This window comes from Hordeum vulgare, chromosome 2H (assembly GCF_904849725.1).
Source record: "Hordeum vulgare subsp. vulgare chromosome 2H, MorexV3_pseudomolecules_assembly, whole genome shotgun sequence".
NCBI classification, from domain to species: Eukaryota; Viridiplantae; Streptophyta; class Magnoliopsida; order Poales; family Poaceae; genus Hordeum; species Hordeum vulgare.
Window position 1 is genome coordinate 28,538,027 of NC_058519.1, and position 12,940 is coordinate 28,550,966.

General features: G+C 41.9%; 1 protein-coding gene across 1 annotated transcript; it reads left to right on the forward strand.

The window, feature by feature from the left end:
- The first annotated feature begins 6,039 nt into the window (after positions 1 to 6,039).
- LOC123424618 (26S proteasome regulatory subunit 4 homolog) lies at positions 6,040 to 9,318 on the forward strand. The gene is made up of 5 exons (XM_045108259.1): positions 6,040 to 6,643; positions 7,493 to 7,738; positions 7,937 to 8,323; positions 8,410 to 8,550; positions 9,030 to 9,318. The coding sequence occupies exons 1-5, from the start codon at positions 6,152 to 6,154 to the stop codon at positions 9,111 to 9,113; spliced, it is 1,350 nt and encodes a 449-aa protein (XP_044964194.1). The 5' UTR covers positions 6,040 to 6,151; the 3' UTR covers positions 9,114 to 9,318.
- Positions 9,319 to 12,940: the final 3,622 nt, after the last annotated feature.

Here is a 12,940-nt window from a genome sequence, read left to right on the forward strand (position 1 = left end):
GGTGCCGTAGTTCGGCACTAGATCGGAATCGCTGTGAGTACGACTCCATCAACCGCGTTCTAGCAACGCTTCCGCTTAGCGGTCTTCAAAGGTATTTAGATGCTCTTACCCCTCTCTCGTTGCTCATCTCTCCATAGGAAGATCTGAATATGCGTAGGAAAATTTTGAATTTATGCTACGTTACCCAACAGTTTGCTCATGAAGAACTAGATCTCATTTGAGGAGGCTCATCATTGACTATCCTTGATCAACTGGCTAGCGAACTAGAGGCTTGCTAGGGACATTGTTGTGTCTATGTATCCACACATGTATCTATGTTTTCATTCAATACAATTATAGCATGGATAATAAACGATTATCTTTAAACAGGAAATATAATAACAACTATTTATCATTGCCTCTAGGGCATATTTCCAACACAGCCTTGGCCCCTCCTCCAAGGAGGGCTGGCCGACCAAAGAGGGGAAGAGTCCACCTCCAACAAGGGAGGTGGACACCCTAGGGAGGACTCCTTCTCCACCCTTGGGCGCATGGTCCCTATAGGGGTCGGCTGCCAAGCCCACCACGGGTTGGTGCACTACCTCTTAGGCCCATGTGCCCCCGAGATGGGTGGCCCCCTCCCGGTGGACCCCCGGGACCCTTTCGGCAATCGCGATACAATACCGAAAACACTCGAAATGTTTTCGGAACCCGGAAACCACTTTCCTATATATAAATATTTATCTCCAAACCATTCCGGAGATCCTCGTGACGTTCGGGATCTCATATGGGACTCCGGACAACTTTCGGTCATCAACATATATAACTCAACAATACCAAATAGTCATCGAACTTGAAGTGTGCAGACCCTGCGCGTTCGAGAACTATGTAGACATGACCGAGATACAGTCAATAACCAATACCAGGACATAAATGCCCATATTGGTTCCCACATATTCTACGAATATCTATATCGATCGAGCCAACGATGTCAAGGATTCAGCTAATCCCGTATGTAGTTCCCTTTGTCCATCGGTATATTACTTGCCCGGAATTTGATTGCCGGTATCTCCATAGTTGAACCTCGTTACCGGCAAGTCTCTTTACTTGTTTCGTAATACAAGATCTCGGGATTAACTCCTTAGTCACATTGCTTACAAGCTTGTTGTGCTGTTGTATTACCGAGTGGGCCCCGAGATACCTCTGTGTCATACAGAGTGACAAATCCCAGTCTTAATCTATGCCAACTCCACAGACACCCTCGGAGATACGTCTATAGCATCTTTATAGTCACCCAGTTACGTTGCGATGTTTGATACACACAAGACATTCCTCTGATGTTAGCGAGTTGCATGAACTCACAGTCATAGGAACAGATACATTGACATGCACAAATCAATAACGGTAAACTGGATATGATAAAACGTTATGCTTAAGGTTTGGGTCTTGTCCATCACATCATTCTCCTAATGTTGTGATCCCGTTATCAAATGACAACTCATGTCCATGGCTAGGAAATCTTAGCCATCTTTGATCAACGAGGTAGTCCAACAAAGGCATATGAGAGACACTTTCTTGTGTATGTACCCACACATGTATTTGAGTTTCTAATCAATACAATTATAGCATGGATAATAAATGATTATCATGAACAAGGAAATATGATAATAACTACTTTATTATTGCCTCTAGGGCATATTTCCAACAAAAGAGAGAGGAGATATAGATCCACATTTCCACCAATACATCTCTCTTCGGGGAAACCTTTGGATCTAGATCTTGAAGTTCTTTGTGTTCTCTTCTTTTTTCGTCCTCTCATATCATAGCTTTCGTTGCTTTGGTGGGATTTGGGACGAAAGGGCTTGAGCACTGCGTGTGCTCTTGCCATTGCATATGGTGCATAGGTTTGAGTTCTCCACGGTGATACATGAAAAGTGAAAAGTTGAGAAGCTTATTACTCTTTGGTTTTAGGACACCCTAGAGCTTGTGCCTCTTGGGCGCTTGGGTGCCCTAGATGGTTCGTGATGTCACAGAGCTTAGTCATTGTGTAGATTGCCCGAGCAATTTGTGTGGGTTCGGTGACCGCCTCCAAGGGTTGCCGATTATACGGGTTCGGTGACCGCCCCCAAGGGTCGCTATTTGTACGGGTTCGGTGAGCGTCCTCAAGGGTCCCTTAATGTAACCAGGACACCTTGCATTGTGTGAGGGTGTGAGGCGAATACGGTGTACCTAGTAGCATTTTGGGGAGTATTGTGCCTCCACGACGCTCTAACGGAGATTAGCATCTGCAAGGGTGTGAACTTCGGGATACATGCATCATCATCTCCGCGTGCCTCGCTTATCTCTTACCCGAGCCCTTTACTTATGCACTTACTTTGTGATAACCATAGTGATTCATGTTATATCTCTTGCAATCACATATTTTTTTTATCTTTTTAGCATAAGTCGTTGGTGCACATAGTTGAGCCTAGTATATTTAGGTTTTGTGCTCGACAAATTAAACACTAATTTTATTCCCGCATATGCTCAGGACTAAAATTTACTTATTTTAAAGCGCATATTCACCCCTTCTAGGCAACCCCCACGTCCTTTCACAAGGTAACCACAAGGATCTGAAGAATAGCAACAATATCAGGAGAGGAAGAAGTTGCAGAATATGAAGAAGAATAAGCAACAACAAAAGAGGAAGGAAAAGTAGTAGTAGAGGATGGACTCCCCTATTCCGACGTTGATGGACATCCCCTATCGAGCCATATGGCTCTTAATTTGCAATGATATTTGTTAGTAGCCAGGTTGAACTATCATTTGACTGCAAGCACGTTAATTTGTACTACATATGTGGCGTGATGTTCTATAGTGCAGTGCAGAGTGTGTGATAAGGTCACCAAATAGTGCAGTGTGTAGTGAGAATAGGTGAGCACATCACATGCCGTGCATAAATATACACCATGTTTTGCACGTCCATGACCTTAGACCCGAACTGCATTGGTAACCAAACGCGGGTCATGAAAGTGCTCATTGGTGCAATGCAAGGCACCAAACAATATGCAGAACATGGTTTTCCCCGTACATTAGCTCAATTTGTCCCAAGTCGGCCATGGATTCAAATAGCCAAAAATCCATGCGAGTAACCACACATTCATGGTGATTTTGTTTCCATTACCATATGCATCAAATCAAAGACCAAATGAAGCATGTCCTCAGTATTCCACCTTATTGGCCCATAACCCATATCCACCCAAAAGCCCATGTCTGTAATACAATCATGGTAGGTAGTCCCACACTGTAGATTTTGTGCCAATTGGGCCAGAGTGGGCATCAAACTGTATGGTTTTTCTTTCTTTTTTAAAAAGTGGTTTCTAAAAACATGTTCTTGAAGATATATAAGAGAGTGATCCTCATTATTTTAAATCATCTTGATATGCATGCTTCCACATAATCAAAATTGTTGTAAGCGTTAGATTTAAGTAGCTTGATCCAGTAGGATCCATGTGCTCTATGCACAAGAATCCTCTACCATCCGGCATGCATTGTTGTATTTAAAAGCGGGGTTACATCACATTGTGTTTAACTCTGACATGCACAATTTTTCATGTTAAGCCTTTTCACTTGTGTAGAAATTTTATCATATATATTTCAATTGCAAGGATTGATTTAGTATTCTACTCCCTCCGTCTCAAAATAAGTGACTCAATTTTATACTAACTTTATAATAAAATTAATACAAGTTAAGTCACTTATTTTGGGACGGAAGGTATAGACGATATCTAGAAACTATATATCCGATTTTATGGCAACATGCTGAGTATTGTCTAGTATTTTTAGGGGATATTGTCTAGTTATTACTTTTTCTATACCTAAATAATCACAGTTTGAAAAAATTAGACTAGTTTTCTTCAATTATAATTATTTTTAGGTACAAAGAAAGTACTTCCTCTGTCCCAATTTTTTTGTCTTGTATTTGTGTAGAAATTGATGTATCTAAATATTAAAACGTGACTATACATTCATACCTAGACAAATTTAAGATAAATTTTTTGAGACGGAAGGAGTATAACATAATGTTCGTTTCGTTTGGGGACATTTCCTAGGAAAAGATCGTCGCAATAAATTTCAAAGTAGGCCAAGATAATGATATCCGCTAAATTAACAATAGTTTGAATTTGGGAAAAGTTTACGTTCAGCCGACGGGCGAGCGATCCGTGGGCTCCTCTGTACGACGTGTGTTTCTTTCCTATAACTTTATATGTGTTCCAAAGTTTTTCTCCGCAACAATACACACGTTGCAAAACATAAAAACGAAGAAAACACCGAAACATGCGCAAAAAACTCCAACAAAGCGATTGTTTCAGAAACTCGAGCGTTGTTTTAGGAATTACTGGGTGCCCAACCGAAACGCGCGCGAAGAAAAAAACTACAACAAAGCGATTGTTTCAGAAACTCGAGCATTGTTTCAGGAATTATCGGGTGCCTAGCACAAGCGCGCGCGAAGAAAAAAACTGCAACAAAGCGATTGTTTCACAAACTCAAGCGTTGTTTCAGAAATTACCAGATACCCAACCGAAACGCGTGCGAAGAAAAAAAAACTGCAACAATGCGATTGTTTCAGAAACTCGAGCATCGTTTCAGGAATTAGGTCAAAGCCCCGCGTACGGATCGGATGGATGAGATCGGCTGGATGCATCAAATCAAACAGCAGTGAAGGTGGTGGATCATTGGAAATAATCCGCCGGTGGACGCGTAGCGTTGCCCTTTGAATTTACATTAGTTTTGGTATATCTTTACCTACTAATAAAGCAAATAATGCTTCTGTCGTACGTCATAAACATTACCCCTAAAGTTGCTTAAAATTACCCACAATGTCACCCATAAGTCAAAAGAAAACAGTTCTTTTTTTTTATCACAAATCGAGTATTGGTTTATAAGATGTTGAATCGCAATTTGGCAACTAATGTGTCCTAGGGTGCTGTCTCGAGCGCGCCCCTTCTTCCTGAAAGACCCGAGTTCGAGTACTGTCCTAGCATATTTCTTTTCTTTTTTTGTTTACCTTTTCTTCTTTTCTTCTATCAGGCTGATTCAAATCAAGCAATTTTCGTTCATTTTTCCCTTTTTTGTTTACCTTTTCTAGCATATTTTTTTCCTTTTTTTGTTTACCTTTTCATCTTTTCTTCTATCAGGCTGATTCAATATTTTTTCTTTTTTTATCTTTTCTTTTTTTCTTCTATCAGGCTGATTCAAATCAAGCAATTTTCTTTATTTTTTTCTCTTTTTTGTTTACCTTTTCTAGCATACTTTTTTCCTTTTTTGTTTATCTTTTCTTCTTTACTTCTATCAGGCTGATTCAAATCAAGCAATTTTCGTTTTTCTCTTTTTTGTTTACCTTTTCTTCTTTTCTTCTATCGGGTTGATTCAAATCAAAGCGATTTTTTGCTTTCTTATTTTTATTTATCTTTTCGTCTTTTCTTATATCAGGCTGATTTAAATCAAGCGATAGGAATTTGGAGAAGAAGATGATATGGACTATTTTTGAAAGAGGCCAACTTTCTACGATAGGTTGTCAAATTGTATACCACTAACTAGACCGCGGACATTTTTTTTTGCCCCAATGACCTCTGAATTAGTTTATCTTGATTTCTTTCACTCATGTATGACAGTATGCATGCGAGCACAACGGCGCCCGACGTACACAACATCGGCAGATATGCATACAGAGTGATTGCTGAATTTTGAATCTATTTTATGCTCTCATGCGGCATTTGGCCAGTGGAAATCTTGAATTGCATTTTTGTAGGGTAAGTTCATCTTTGTTTGTGTCGTAACTAAAAAATCTCATATTATAGATCATTTTTTATAAAGCGTGTAGCATTTTTTCTTCCGTTCCAATGGACGGGCCTTTTACTAGTATATATAAGTAAAATCGGATTTGCATAGCCGTGGACTCGTTTTCTATTTTTTTCTCTACTAGGGGGAGCACCGTGATGGACTCGTGGTCTCACCTCGTGTTGGGCCCGTCCACGAACCGAACACACCCCGCGCCACAGAGTGGCCATATAGCACCGCCATCCTTGCTTGCAGAGTAAGTTGATTGAAGCCAGAGAGAAAAGAAAAGAGATCCGGGACAAGAACTCCGCCGCACCGCATCCAGAACAGATCCAAACCCTCGCCGGCGACCATGGGGCAGGGCACGCCGGGCGGCATGGGCAAGCCGGGCGGCGCCCCGGGCGACCGCAACAAGCCGGGCGGCGACGGCGACAAGAAGGACAAGAAGTTCGAGCCCCCCGCCGCGCCCTCCCGCGTCGGCCGCAAGCAGCGCCGCCAGAAGGGGCCCGAGGCGGCCGCCCGCCTCCCCAACGTCGCGCCGCTCTCCAAGTGCCGCCTCCGCCTCCTCAAGCTCGACCGCGTCAAGGACTACCTCCTCATGGAGGAGGAGTTCGTCGCCGCGCAGGAGCGCCTCCGCCCCACAGAGGAGAAGACGGAGGAGGACCGCTCCAAGGTCGACGACCTACGCGGCACCCCCATGAGCGTCGGCTCCCTCGAGGAGATCATCGACGAGAGCCACGCCATCGTCTCCTCCTCCGTCGGCCCAGAGTACTACGTCGGCATACTCTCCTTCGTCGACAAGGACCAGCTCGAGCCCGGCTGCTCCATCCTCATGCACAACAAGGTACGGATCCGTCCAGGTCTTGGGTCTGCTCTCTCGATCTGCATGCCTGGTGAGGCTAGGGTTCGGATCTTTGGGGGGATCCGTTAACCATAACAAGTCAATTGAAGCCTGTTCAGTCTAGGACATCTTAGGTTGCTCAGAGAATTGGGGATCTGGGCATAGTCTGAACTCTGAAGCGCCAGACCAGAGATTGGAATCAGGAGTATTTAGTGGATGTTTCCTTCTAAATAATCTGAATTAGTACTCAAATACACACATGAGTTAACTGGACCATTAAGCGAGGGTTTCATAAGGACTGGTACGGATTATTAAGCGGGGGTTTCATAAGGACTTGTACGACTCTGAGGATTGCATAGTTTGGTTAGTGAAGCTGGCTTATGTAGTAGAGCACTGCGGTCTGTGGTTTTCTGCAATTCATTTAACAGAGGACTTTATTAGAAAGCTTACTTATTGATGAAGGTTCATTTCTGAAATCTAGACAATTTAACTATGGCCATGACTTGTAGTTCTGGAACTTGATTTTGTCGTGGTAACTACATATGTGAGGGTTGTCAATGCCTTTGCAAGTTGGTAATCATTTTGGTACACATAAGACCTTCTTATTCCTTGTGTAATGTATGTAATGTGTTACTTTACTGCTTCTCTTTTTGGCTTGATATTGTACTCCATATCTGAGTATCCTTGGAACAGGGTGTAGAAAACAAAACAATAGTGTGATTTCTTTTGTAGGGGTTCAGAATTTTTTTCCTACTGTCCGTAGATACTACCCATTGCACATTTCTATATATAATAACTGTCATAAACTTTTAAGTAGTAACTTGGGCGGCTCACGAATATACAATTTCCCAGGTTCTCTCTGTGGTTGGAATTCTACAAGACGAGGTTGATCCTATGGTGTCTGTGATGAAAGTTGAGAAAGCTCCGCTGGAATCATATGCGGACATTGGTGGGTTAGATGCTCAGATTCAAGAAATAAAAGAGGCGGTTGAGCTTCCGCTGACCCACCCTGAGCTATATGAAGACATTGGAATAAGGCCACCCAAGGGGGTCATATTATATGGAGAACCTGGAACGGGGAAAACTCTACTTGCCAAGGTCAGTCTTCTGGCCTTTGCACTGGACATCTATTGCTTATATTTCTTCGAGGAGAATTTTAGGCTTCAGTCCTCCTTAATTCATTCCAGGCTTTAATATTTGTCTGAATTGTTGCTTTATTTTGCATTATATACTTTCAAATAACATTTAATTGAGTGCTGATGTATGACCTATGGTTACTTGAAATTGTTATTGCAGGCTGTTGCTAACTCCACATCTGCAACTTTCTTACGTGTTGTTGGAAGTGAACTTATTCAGAAGTACCTTGGCGACGGTCCAAAACTAGTTAGAGAACTATTTAGAGTTGCGGATGAGCTTTCCCCCTCAATAGTCTTCATCGATGAGATCGATGCAGTTGGAACAAAGAGGTATGACGCTCATTCAGGAGGGGAGCGTGAGATTCAGAGAACTATGTTGGAGCTGCTGAACCAGCTAGATGGTTTTGACTCGCGTGGAGATGTTAAAGTTATTCTAGCTACAAATCGCATTGAAAGTCTTGATCCAGCCTTGCTTCGCCCTGGCAGAATAGACCGAAAGATAGAATTCCCTCTTCCAGACATTAAGACTAGGCGGCGCATCTTCCAGGTACCTTTTTAATTAGTCTATATGTTGATCTTAACATTACAGCATGTTATCTTGTTTGGTCCTCGTGAGCATCATAAATCTTGCAGATACACACGGCAAAGATGACATTGTCAGATGATGTGAACCTGGAAGAGTTCGTCATGACTAAGGATGAGTTTTCTGGTGCTGACATCAAAGCAATATGCACCGAATCTGGCTTGCTTGCTTTGAGAGAGCGCAGGATGAAGGTAAGGATGGACTTTTTATCTCTATATAGTTCAAATAGTAAAACTTTGTTTGGGGAGTTCACTAAAGTATGCCTTTATTTCTAGCTAGTTCCATTTGGTAAACTGGCATACATACAACGGAATTATGGTTTTGCATGTGGAAGATAAGCATTTAGTTTTCGTTGCACGAGCAATATCACTTTTTTGTTATGTATGTACTACTAAACTGTCAGTTAGGAAGTAGAACTTCAGATTGTTGGTTATACTATTGGATGAATCCAATCAGCACTATTTGTTTAGCAACAAACTTGTTTTGTAATTCATGGCTCAGAACATGTTTGTTTTAAGTATATATACTAATATGTAGGTCCGGTACCAGTCTATCATGTTCAGGGGTATAAGTTTTGGTATATGTCTTGTGCCGTCTATACGTTGTAATTAAGGCCGGAACATCATGTATGCTTCCATGTACTTGATCTGCTGTTTCCTGATTTCTCTAGGTGACACACGCCGACTTCAAGAAGGCAAAGGAGAAGGTCATGTTCAAGAAGAAGGAAGGTGTGCCGGAGGGGCTTTACATGTGATGAATTGTGCACCGGTCTTCACTACCAGAACAACATTGTGTAGTGATAATATATTTGGTATCGTGGGATATATTCCCTGGTTTGGAGGATAGGCGCAAATTTGTTTGTAACCTTTTCTTCGCCTGAATGGTTGGATAATTGAATAGTTTGTTGTACTACGATCTGTTGACGCCTTCCTTTCGAAGTACCGAATCATAAGCTTAAATCGCAATGGCAAGTCAGCAAAGCCGTGGCATTCTGGTGCTTCTTTCAAATTCATTCCAGGTAGCATATGTTGATGTTGAGCAAATATAAGCTGCAACCTGATACTACATAGCTATGTTCTGTTGCACCATAGTTGTTGCTGGATAATTGAACTTGGATTGCATACAAAGAAAGTAGGAAATCTCATATGGATAACCAACTTTTTAATGTCCTGTTGGCAAGTATTCCAAACAATCAGAGCTTGCAAGTTGGAAGAATCATTTCAAACTACATGCAAGGACTGTACAGTATGCCTCTTCAACCTGAGCATGAAATATTTTTGCAAGAAGCTTTTCCTGATCAGACGAGGCGACTCTTGTATTTCGTCACCATAATGTGTCAATGTCACTCAAGTATTTTTTTTTGGAGGGGTATAATGATTCTTAATTCAAGCAAGTTCAAAAGGAATAGTTACAATGTCATGCGGTTGAAGGAACCACACATGCCTTTCTCCAACACCTAAAGACAAAGCAAAATTAGCTAAGCTATCAGCCTCAAAGTTTTGAGACCTTTTCTCGTATATGAAATCCCACTTCAGAAAGTCTAGTTTACTAGCACAAATCTCTTGGATAATAGTTACATGTGTCCCACCTCGTTTTTCCTTAATACTCCATCTGTCCCATAATATAAAAATGTTTTTGACACTACACTAGTGTCAAAAATGTCAAAAATGTTTTTATATTATGAGACGAAGGGACTATCTTTTATTACTGTGGCACATCGGTAATACCCATAAAAGTGACCGCCGATTATAACCCATATAATTACCAAGGTGATCCTGACAAATTGTAGCCGTTGCACCTCTCACCCCATGTCTTCCAAGCGCGCCACCTACAATTATTTTTATAAATCCTTGCGGCGGTGTAATCGACGGCCACCGAACTGTAACACGAGTAAGCTGTGCCATTGTTCTTTGCTCAAGGTGTTGTTCATCGGTGACGTATTGTAGGGTGCCATTGGGCCATGACATGTGGGCCAAGTTTCAAACAGGCCCTTATGTAAGTGGCACAATAGCACGTGCGTGAGGGGATCTTTGTTCAAAAGTACCCGACGTTTTCTGCAAATGCATGAGTGATCAACTTGTAGATGAATATGGGCGGCGAAACCGCGTCCATAGTAGCTGTAGAGGGAACACTCCTCCCTCATCTGTGCGGCCTCTCTCTCCATCCATCTGGATCTATGTATGATCCCGAGCGGTTGGCCAGAGCTACTGGTGATGATAATGATCACCCTTGTATCGAAGGAGTGGGGGGATATGGAAATGCGTAGGCCGAGGCCCTTGGCCCCGTTTGCGTTGAGGAAAAATTGCATATGCCCCTTCCTTCATCATCTAACGTCTTAGAAGCATCTGGTGCACCGGTTCACTGGGCGCATAGGATACTTCTCATACTAGCTATGGCTAGGTCCAAATTCCATACCAAATATGAAGCGTTCTCATGATTGTGTTGATCTATCAAATTCTTATGAATTTCATTCAGAACAATCTTCTAAAGATAATTCAATTAGTATGATGAAGTGTTATGATAATTCATCTAGTATGATCTATCAAAAATATTTCATCCAAAATCCATACCAAATCTGAAGTGCAATGATGAAGTTCTATGAAGAGTGTCTTTAGTGATCTTTTAAAGATGGTGCAACAACACATAACTAAAGTTAATTCAATTATTATGATGATTAATGCATGAACTAAGGGTGGCATGTTCAAGTTTGTGAAGTAAGGGTGGCATGCAGACAACTTCTATGTATGTATGCGCTGGTCTTCAACTTCTAGCACGCAAGTTCCCCTTTCAGAAGGTACACAGGGGGACAAGCCCCCTCCTCACCCGAAGACACACACACACACACACAAGAACATAGAACTTTGAGCATTACTCCCTCTTTGCCAAATTACACCGCATACAATATATATTTTAATGTCACGGCTTGTAATTTCCGACCAAGGTTATAGAAAAAACACGAACATTTGTGGTACTGATATAAATCATAGTTTTTAATGAAATGTGTCAGCGCTGCTTTTCATTCATTAAGAAGAGGAACCCTCGAATCCAGGAAATTATAGGGGGAAACAAGGGTGGCAAGAAATAGATCACATCAGTTGATATACAAAATAGAAAAGATAAAGCCGGGTTGAGGTGACAACATGGCAATCATAAAAAATACAAAGTGTCATCATCTTCCGTCCTCACAAACGAGAGGTTTCATGAGGAATACCACCATTGTAGACGAAGAGTTCCAATCAACCAAGGCCATTCATGAAGCTTCAATGCTATTGAAGGAGTCGAAGGAAAATGAGCAATCAAGTCCACACCTGGACGAAAAGCCACACACATCCGAGGCTACATCACGACAATGACAGACATCCAAGGCTACATCACAACATCCGGAGGACATCAAGGAGCCAAAGCCAACACCCGAATCGCTTCACAATGCACACCCACCATAGTGATCACAGAAGAAAAACTCTGGCACCATCGAACCACATCAGAAGACGATACCAACATAAAAGATGGAGCATCTCCACTAGATGGTGTAAAATGCATCACCAAATTGTGCTTTGAGTATAATTTACATATCCAAAAATGGGTTTTTACGTCATAAAAAACCTCCAAATCCAAGAGATGATGTAAAATAGGGCACTAGTGCTACAATAGGTGATGTAAAATAGGGCAGCCACACACCAACCGCTCCATAATTTCGTATACATTTGAACCAAATAACATCAAAATCATCTCAAATAAATCATCAACAATAAGTTACCCTAGCCGAATTCTGAGGTATAAAAATTTCTACTGATTGTATGTGACTAGAAGAGTATGTATAGAGGGGGGGGGGGGGGTGATTATACTACCCGACCAAATAAAACCAATCCCTTTTCCAATTTTATTGGTTGGTAAGTTTTAGCAATTATATCAAGTCTAGCACACCTACACATGCAAATCTACGAGTATGACAACGAAAAATAAAGACGTGCATATGTAAGTAAGGAGTAGAGATAGGAGTATCAAATACAAAAAAGACACATATTTTTGGTGTGGTTCCGATGGGTGGTGCTATCGCACGTCCACATTGATGTAGACTTCAACTCACGGAGGGCAACGGCTGCGCAAGTCCATGGAGGGCTCCACTCACAAAGGGTCCACGAAGAAGCAACCTTGTCTATTCCATCATGGCTTACGTCCATGAAGGACTAGCCTCACTCGGGGTAGATCTTCACGAAGTAGGCGATCTCCTTGCCTTACAAACTTCTTGGTTCAACTCAACACGATTTGGAGGCTCCCAACGACACCTAACCAATCAAGGATACACCACTCTCCAAAAGGTAATGGATGTGATATGGATGATGAACTCCTTTCTCTTGTGCTTCAAAAGATAGTCTCCTCAACACTCAACCACTTTCTCATAGAATTTGGCTTGGTAGAAGAGACTTATTGGGTGGAAAGCAACTTGGGGAGGCTAGAAATCAAGATTCATATGGTTGGAGTGGAAATTCATGATCTCAACACATGAGTAGGCGGTTCGCTCTCAGAAAATGAATGGTGGAAGTGTTTGCTTTTTCTGAGTGCTCTGTCTATGAATGAGAG

What these genes read in the sequence shown, in the direction of transcription:
- LOC123424618 (XM_045108259.1), top strand. Translation starts at nt 6,152, where the DNA reads ATGGGGCAGGGCACGCCGGGCGGCATGGGCAAGCCGGGCGGCGCCCCG. An exon ending in CTAGGCGGCGCATCTTCCAG is followed by an intron (nt 8,324 to 8,409) that starts GTACCTTTTTAA and finishes TAAATCTTGCAG; the next exon opens with ATACACACGGCAAAGATGAC. An exon ending in TGAGAGAGCGCAGGATGAAG is followed by an intron (nt 8,551 to 9,029) that starts GTAAGGATGGAC and finishes TGATTTCTCTAG; the next exon opens with GTGACACACGCCGACTTCAA.